The 8,229-nt window shown below is 64.9% G+C and overlaps 1 protein-coding gene across 1 annotated transcript; it reads left to right on the forward strand.

The window, feature by feature from the left end:
- Nucleotides 1-710: 710 nt before the first annotated feature.
- Nucleotides 711-7,959, forward strand: PLPP2 (phospholipid phosphatase 2). The gene is made up of 6 exons (XM_019484084.2): nucleotides 711-907; nucleotides 5,335-5,486; nucleotides 5,574-5,851; nucleotides 6,077-6,134; nucleotides 6,342-6,518; nucleotides 7,028-7,959. Exons 1-6 carry the CDS (start codon nucleotides 856-858, stop codon nucleotides 7,163-7,165), a joined length of 855 nt encoding a protein of 284 aa, XP_019339629.1. The 5' UTR covers nucleotides 711-855; the 3' UTR covers nucleotides 7,166-7,959.
- Nucleotides 7,960-8,229: the final 270 nt, after the last annotated feature.

An 8,229-nucleotide genomic window follows, 5' to 3' on the forward strand; every position in this document is an offset into this window, starting at 1 on the left:
AAATAACCCATCTCGGCAGCTCGTGTTTGGGCGGCTTCTCTGTTATTATTCCATTTCCTTCCGCTCCTAACCAAACCTCAGCGCCCGGCTCCAGGCCCTGCCGCCAATGGGAAGGGAACGGATGGGATTAGCAGGCCGGGGCCTGGCGTCCCCGCGGCGCGCTCGCGCTGTCCGCCCGGGAGACTCGGAGCTTTGCACGCTCTCAATTTTCCACCGCTGGCTCCGGGCCCGCGTCCCGGCGAGGCTCCGCGGCACTTCGGGTCCGGCCGTGCTCGTGGCGCAGCCAAAGCGCGCGGGGGGCCGAGTCGTGCATCGGCTGCTCCGCGATAGCTGCCCGTGCGTGTGCCCGCTCTTCCCCCGGGGGAGTGGGTGAGGAAGGAGGAATTAAATGTAGCGCAGCTTCCACTTTCCCCGGGGCACGAGCGCGCACGTGGGCCCGGAGTCACCCCCGCCCACGGAGCTGTCTGCATTCACGCATGGCGAGGCCCTTCGCCTTTGGGGCTGAGCCCCTGCCTTGCCTCTCTTGCCGGCTTTCCCAGCCCTCTGTGGGGGGACTCTTCTGCCCCCTCCTCCCACGGGCGAGGAAGGGCGAGGTCCCCGCCGCTCGCACCCCCAGCTGCCTCCCGGCCGCAGCAGGGTGCGTGCGGGGAGCCCCAGCCCGCGGGCCGCCCCGTCCGGGGAGGGGAGCGGGAGGCGGCGCGATGCCGGCTCCGCCCCGGCCCAGCCCGGCCCGGCCCGCACTTGAACTCGTCGGCAGTCGGGCCGTGTCCGCTCGTCCGTCCGTCCGTCCGTCCGTCCGTCCCGCCGCTGCCGGCCGAGGCCGAGCCCGGGGCCGGGGCCGGGGCCGGGCGGAGCATGGAGCGCAGGACGGTCTTCGTGGTGCTGGACGTGCTCTGCGTCGTGGTCGGTAAGAGCGGCCCGGCGGCGGCCCCGGGGCAGGCAGCGCAGTCGGGGTGCCGCGGCGGGAGCGGGGCCGGCGCAGCCCCCGGCCGGACTGCTCGGGACAGGGGTGCGCGTGCCTGCGTGTGCACCCTGCTGGCAGGGCCAGGTGTGCGTGTGTGTGTGTACCCTGGTGGCAGAGCCAGGTGTGTGCGCGCATGTGTGTACCCTGCTGGCAGGGCCAGGTGTGCGTGTGTGCGCGCATGTGTGTACCCTGCTGGCAGAACCAGGTGTGTGCGCGCATGTGTGTACCCTGCTGGCAGGGCCAGGTGTGCGTGTGTGCGCGCATGTGTGTACCCTGCTGGCAGGGCCAGGTGTGCGTGTGTGCGCGCATGTGTGTACCCTGCTGGCAGAACCAGGTGTGTGCGCGCATGTGTGTACCCTGCTGGCAGAGCCAGGTGTGTGTGTGCGTGCATGTGTCCTGCTGGCAGGGCCAGGTGTGTGTGTGTGTGTACCCTGCTGGCAGGGCCAGGTGTGTGCGTGCGTGCATGTGTCCTGCTGGCAGGGGCAGGTGTGTGTGTACCTGTGCATGCATGTGTGCACGTGTGTGTCCTGTTGGTGGGGGGGGTGGTGTGTGCATGTGTGTGTGCATGGGTTCTGCTGGCAGGGGCAGGGGTGTGCATGTGTGTATATGGGGGTGTAGGTTGTAGCCGTGTTGGTCTAAGGACAGGGGCAGACAAGGTTCCTTGGGTGAATTTGATATCTTTTATTAGACCAACCCAAATAGTTGGAGAATAGTTATTAAGCAAGCTTTCGGGCTCAAAACCCCTTTGTCAGGCTAAGGAAGTTTCAGCAGTTGGTGCGTGATCTTCCTGGATGTGTGTATATGTGCATGCATGTGTGCATGTGTGTGTCCTGCTGGCAGGGGCAGGTATGCGTGCATGTGTTCTGCCGGCAGGGGCAGGCGTGTGTGTGTACATGTGTGTGTCTTGTTGGCGGGGTGGAGGTGTGCATGTGTTCTGCCGGCAGGGGCAGGTGAGGTGCGTGTGTCCTCATGCATCTGGCTGGCTTGTGGCAGCCATCACCCTGACGTCTGGGCCTCTCCGGCACGTGACTGTACGGGGAAACTGAGGCACAGAGGGACTGCATTGACCCAGGCTGTGCAGGAAGCTGGTGGGAGATCAGGCGTTACTCTGGGTGTCCCACACTGGGGCTCTGACCACTGGGCACGCCTCCCTCTCGGTGGGCTCCCCGCCAGGCAGGGGAGGCTGCGGCAGGGGCCCCATGGGAGAGCTGTGCCCTTTAAGCCGGCCTGGAGGGAAAGCTCCCCGAAGAGAGACCGGATGTGGGTCTTCCTTTGTGGGGGCAGGCGGGAAACCCGGCTCTGGAGCTCAGGCTGCCAGCAGAGCCGGGGCTAAACCCTGCAAAGCGGAGCAGGCTTCGGGCCTGCCAGGTCTCCTTGTGTGGGCGCTAGTCCCGTGAGCTGGTGCCGGCCAACATGGCCCTGCCATGCCCGCTCCACTGTCACGTGCCCTGGCAGTGTGGGATCGAGCGTGGGATCGGGGCCCTGGGCAGCACTGGGCTGCAAGGGCAAGTGAAACCCCCTCCCCTGCTGCACCCTTGCCCGCCCCCGGATAGATCTGCCAGGGGGCACTCACCTGGGGGTGCCAGCTGCTGCGGAGCTGGGGCTGGGCCTGGGGCTGCAGCGGGAGAGCTTCACGGGGGCATCCAAGTGCCAGGCTCAGAATAGGGGCTCACCCCCCTTGCATCTCCCTTGGTGGCCCCTCATCTGTCGGAAGTCCCCTGCGACAGGGAACAGTGTGGGTGGGCATCCGCAGTGCCACCTTTGGGTGTCCCACTCTACCCCGGAGCCGTCCACGCCACGCTTTGCCCGGGCCCCCAAGGTCTCGGGGGCTCCAGCATCCTGGGTGAAAACCAGCCTGAATTACAGCACCGCGCAGCGGCGTGGAGGGGGGCATCGGCCGGTGGCTGGCTCCGCTCCTCCCCTTCAATTAGGAGCCCGATGGTCGGATGAATGCGGGGGCGAGTGGCTTTGCCCAGGCAATTACAGGCATCCTGGGCCTATAACGAGTCCCCTCGGATGCCCTAACGAACCGGCCTGCGGTTCCCACCCCATCAGACATCCGCTCTGCGCTATAACCCGCCGCTCCGTGGCCAGGAGCCTGCTCCCTTCCTCCACCCTGGGTGTGCTGATTTCCAGGCCCATTGTCGCAGGTTAAAAATACCCAGGCTGGAAGGTGAGCCCTGCTTCGCCCTTCCTCCTCGCCCCACCCAAGCAGCCCTTTTCCCCTTCGCGAGCAGGACAGCCGCTGGGTCTAAAATAGCCGCCGAGAAGCACATAATTAAGAGGGCCTTAAAATAAAGGCGCAGGTCTTAATTTCAGCTTGGATCTCTCCCGGCTGCATCCATCCGGGCTCCCTGTAACCACAGGTGGCCGGTTCCTGTTCTGTTCGGGTGTCTCGCTCCCCCGGCTGCATCTCTTTTTTCGTCTTCTGCGGGTTCAATCAGCCAGACAGAAAACCCGGGGAGTGTTACAAGGCAAAAATAAAACAGCCTGGTGCACTTGAGACACACCTGGGAGCGTTGTGCGGGCTGGGGAGCGGCAGCAAACCGGGCAGAAGTTAAGGCCTGTTGCTATATATTTTATTTTTTCCTTCCCCCCACCCACATCCCTTCGCTGCTTCTGCTGCAGAGCAAGCTGAAAGGGAGAATGGGAATGTTGCAGGAACCGGCAGGGCCAGGTTGGGTGTTTTTTTTTTCTCCCCGGCTGGGGCGTGAGGACCTTGCTAGGGGCCAAGGAGAAGGAGGGTGGAAAGAGCTCCCTGGTGCTGGCGTCTGCCCCCGAAGGAGGGTGGAAAGGGTGCCCCTTCACACACCTAGGGGGGGAGAAGACAAAGGTGGTTGTGTTTGCCCAGAAGTTTCCAAACAATGGGCTGAGTTGGGAGAGGAGGCTGCCTTAAGGTGGACTGGGTAGGGCCCTGGCACGTCCTGCGTACCCATTGCTGGGGCAGGGCAGCCCCTGGCATGCAGCAAGCATGCCAGGGCTCAGTGGGGGCAGGGGGTCTTAGCCATGACGGATCCCTGCCCCCACCGGGGCCTGGCCAGGTGTGAAAAGCCCCATCCCAATCAGTGGAGCCACCTGGACCCCCTTCCTCCCCCCAGCTCTCTCCGGGTTAACCCTTAACAGTGAGCTTGCCTGCCTGCCACTGCAGCTATGCTTTCAAATCCCCTGGGCACGTGCCGGCGTCTTGTCTACGCCAGGGCTCCAGCCCCGCTCTCGCAAAGGGGGCTTGCACCTCTGAGACGGCTTGCCCCAGGGGGAGGCCAGTGGGGCCAGACCGGGGGGGGGGGGGGGAATGGGTGTAGCCCCCCCACAGCTGAGACCTGGACAGACGGATGCAGCAGCAAGGCACATCCTGGGGGGCACTGGCTTGGCCAAGTGCTGGCAGCTGGAGCCCGTCGGCACCTCTCTGCTGTTGTGGGCCCTGGGCAGGGTGGCGGGACGGGGTGGGCAGTGACTTCCCCAGCAGCTGCGGAGAACAGCTCAGGGGGTCATCTGGGAGCACAGGCACCAGGAGAGGGGGAAGCCTTTGGGGCTGGGAATGGCTGCCTCGACTGGCACAACTCCATGCCTCAGTTTACCCATCTGACGGGATGGGGCAAGGGGAGCAGTGTCCGATGCCTGTGTGGTGCTTAGGAGCTGGAGTTTGCACCGGGTGGCTGGGAGCTCCTGGCAAGTGGCTGTGCCCAGGCCTCTGCTGTGCCCAGAGCAGCCGGGAGTCCGAAACTCTCGCTGACCCACTCCTGCCGCGGGAGAGGAAAGCCCCCGCTCTCCTGATTCCCAGCCCAGTGCCCTCTCCATGAGGCCATGCCTGTGGCTTGCCTGACCATCCGGGCCCTGCACTCAGGCTGGGCCCGGGGCGGGTCCCTGCGGGGCCACGCGTGGGTGGGAGGCCGGTGCAGGGTGGCACAGGTGCCGGTATCTGTATCCCGCGCCCAGGCGGCTGCTGCCTCCAGATAGCAGGGCCCTGCTAATCAGCAGCAGCCTGAAGGCCAAGGTCACGGGGGCAGGGATGTTTCCCAGCCCTCTGCAGCCCCTGGGGGAAGCAGCCTGTGGATGGGGGCAGCGTGGCCAGGGCACCCTCCCTGCTTGGCCTGACCATGACCCCAGCCTGGGGCAGCAGCCTTGGTCTCCTGCCCTGCAGGGCTGGGGTGGGGGGCACCTGGAGCAGTCGGGGTCCTATCCCAGGGCTGCAGTCATCTCCATAGAGCCTGAAGGCCTCTTGCCCTATGGCACTGGGGCCACATGAAGCTGCCCCAATGGTGCCACGGGCAGGGCAGAGGCTTGGCACATCCAGTGCTCTCGGGCAGGACAGGACGGGACAGCTGGGGGAGCACAAAGCCCCTCACTGAGCCCCTCCGCCCTGCCCACAGCCTCCCTGCCCTTCGTCATCCTGACGCTCGTGGACGCCCCGTACAAGCGCGGTTTCTACTGCACTGACGACTCCATCCGCTACCCCTACAAGGCCGACACCATCACCCACGGGCTCATGGCCGGCGTCACCATCACCTGCACCGTCGTCATCGTAAGCACAGTGGGGCTGGGCGGCTCCCTCCTTCCACATCCCCTGGCTCCAGGCCCTCCCTGGGCTGACCCTCTCGTGGCTCTGCAGGTCTCAGCAGGCGAAGCCTACCTGGTGTACACGGAGCGCCTCTACTCCAGGTCGGAGTTCAACAACTACCTGGCGGCGCTGTACAAGGTGGTGGGCACCTTCCTCTTCGGCGGCGCCGTCAGCCAGTCCCTCACCGACCTGGCCAAGTACATGATCGGGCGTTTGCGCCCCAACTTCCTGGCCGTCTGCGACCCCGACTGGACCAAGGTGAACTGCTCCATCTACATGCAGCTGGACAACGTGTGCCGGGGCAACAGCCGCAACATCACCGAGTCCAGGTGCCCGCGGGCCCTCCTGGTGGTAGGGGGGCTGGGGGCTGCATTGGGCCTGTCTCCCCCAGGGTGTAAGGAGATGCAGCCCTTCAGCTCTGGAGGTGGAGGCGGGGGTCTGTCTGGGGCTGGGGGCTGGAGATTGATCCTGCAGGGCCTGGTGGCAGTGGTGGGATGGGCAGGCAGAGGACAGGGGGTTTCTTTCTGTCTCACCCCCTCCCTGTCTCCTTCCAGGCTGTCCTTCTACTCGGGGCACTCTTCCTTCGGGATGTACTGCATGATGTTCCTGGCGGTGAGTGACGCTTGGGGAGGGAGTGGGGTTCAGTGGTTAGAGCTGGTGGGGGGGGGAAGGGGGGGCAAGGCTTCTTTGCCTGTCTGCACCCACCAGCATGGCTGAGCCCTGCACTAGGGTCCTGCGATCGGGCCTCTGGATCCAGGGTGGGGGATGCAGCGCTCGGCTGGCTGGGGATGCTGACCGGCCTCCTCCCGTCCCTCCCAGCTGTACATCCAGGCCCGGCTGGCGGGGAAGTGGGCCCGGCTCCTGCGCCCCACGATCCAGTTCTTCCTCATCGCCTTCGCCATCTACGTGGGCTACACGCGGGTGTCGGACTACAAGCACCACTGGAGCGACGTGCTGGTGGGGCTGCTGCAGGGCGCGCTCGTCGCCGTCCTCATCGTACGTACCCGCCTCGCGGCTCCGGCCCCCCTGCTTCAGCCTTCTGCCCCCCTCCCCTGGCAGTGCCTGTAGCACCCGGGCAGCTGGGCTGGATGGAGAGCCACAGGAGTCGGACAGGAACGAGCCCAATGCCCTGAAGCTTGTGGTGGGTGGCCCGGGGATCTGCAAGCTCGTGCCCTCCTCCATCCATCTGTCTGCTGCTAGCCCCAGGGGAGCAGTCGGGCTCCTGCGCCAGCCTCCGGGCTGTCCTGGAGTGTATTGGACCCCTCTCCCCCACCCCCCTTGCAGCCCTGGGGGGTGATGGCCACATAGGCGCAGGAGCCAGGACACCTGGGTTCGGCTCCCAGGTTTCCAGCTGACCTGCAGCTTGACCTTGCCAAGGCAGGCTTGGGGAGTGGGAGATGCTCAGGCCCATGTGGCTGGACATGGGGACCCCCCACAGGCTGCCTGGCTTGATCCTGCCCCCGAGCTCCCCCCTCCAACCCTCTCTGTCCCCCCACCCCACCCAGGTTCGCTACGTCTCGGACTTCTTCAAGCAGCGCTCCCCCCCGCCGTGCACTGAGGACCCCGAGCGCAAGCCCAGCCTGCCGCTCACCCCGAGCGACCCCGACCGCAATCACTACAGCAGCTACCGGGGGGGGCCCTGAGCCACGGCCCCCGGCGCACTGGGCCCAGCCGACGGCCCCCCAGGCCCGCAGGGCTGCACGGACGCTCCCTCCCCACATCATCTTCTCCTCTCCTTCGGCTCCACGGCTCCCAGGACCCCCTACCCCCCTCTGCAAGGGGGCACCGGGCCAGCGCTGGGAGCGCCAGCGTGGAGCCCAGCCCCTCCTGGCCCGCGGATCCAGAGGGGCCCAGCGCCTGCGTGTGTGAGTCATTGCTTCTAAGGGTGACTTTCCAGCCCGCCGTGCGGAAGAGGCCAGAGTGGGGTGGGGGGGAAGGGAGCTGGCACGGGGCAGGGGAGGTTTGCTTGGCAAGCCAAGAGGAAGCCTGGAGGGGCAGGGGGCTGCTTGCATTTATATCCATGGCGTGGCCTGGCAGGGCAGCGACGCTGGCTTCTCCCACTGGACCAGGGACAATGGCTGCCCCGTTCCTCTCCCTCCGGCACCCTTGGAAGCCGGCAGCTGATGCAGACGATGGAGGCACGGGCACCATTCGCTCCCCGGCTCCTGCCTTGGGGTCTGCCTGTTTGCACCGGGCTGGGTGGGCCCAGCCCCTCCACGGCAGATCCGACCGACCCCGGGATGGCGGAGGGCGGGACTCTTCTGTGGTCAAAGAAACATCCTCACTTGGGCCTGATCCCAACCCCCCGGGAGGGCAGGCGATGGACCATGTCACCATTTATATATATAATATATATATGTGTGTATATTTTTTTTTTTTTTTGCCTTCGACAAGCCGCTGCCTCTGGATTCTTTATAAACAACGTAAATTTTGGTAACGATGCATTTTTGGGGGTTTTTTTGGTAAAAAAAAAAAAAACCAAAAAAAAGGTTTTTTTAAATTAGATCATCCATAAAGAATGGCAGTGTCAGGCCTGGTCTTCTGCACGCTGCATGGCCATGGTCTTGATGATGCTCCAGCGCCTCGGTTACTCTTTGCAGGCAAGGGAGGCATGAAACCCCACGTTAACAAGGGGGGGGTACAGTGTTCCCTGCTCTTTCTGCTGCCCCTCCTGTTGTCCCCTCCCGCACAGGGCCAGGCCTGCCCT

Source organism: Alligator mississippiensis, chromosome 16 (assembly GCF_030867095.1).
Source record: "Alligator mississippiensis isolate rAllMis1 chromosome 16, rAllMis1, whole genome shotgun sequence".
NCBI classification, from domain to species: Eukaryota; Metazoa; Chordata; order Crocodylia; family Alligatoridae; genus Alligator; species Alligator mississippiensis.

Excerpts from the sequence above, each read along its gene's own strand:
- PLPP2 (XM_019484084.2), top strand. The coding sequence starts at position 856 with ATGGAGCGCAGGACGGTCTTCGTGGTGCTGGACGTGCTCTGCGTCGTG. Across the intron at positions 5,487-5,573 it reads TCACCTGCACCGTCGTCATC|GTCTCAGCAGGCGAAGCCTA; the intron begins GTAAGCACAGTG and ends GTGGCTCTGCAG. Across the intron at positions 6,135-6,341 it reads ACTGCATGATGTTCCTGGCG|CTGTACATCCAGGCCCGGCT; the intron begins GTGAGTGACGCT and ends CGTCCCTCCCAG.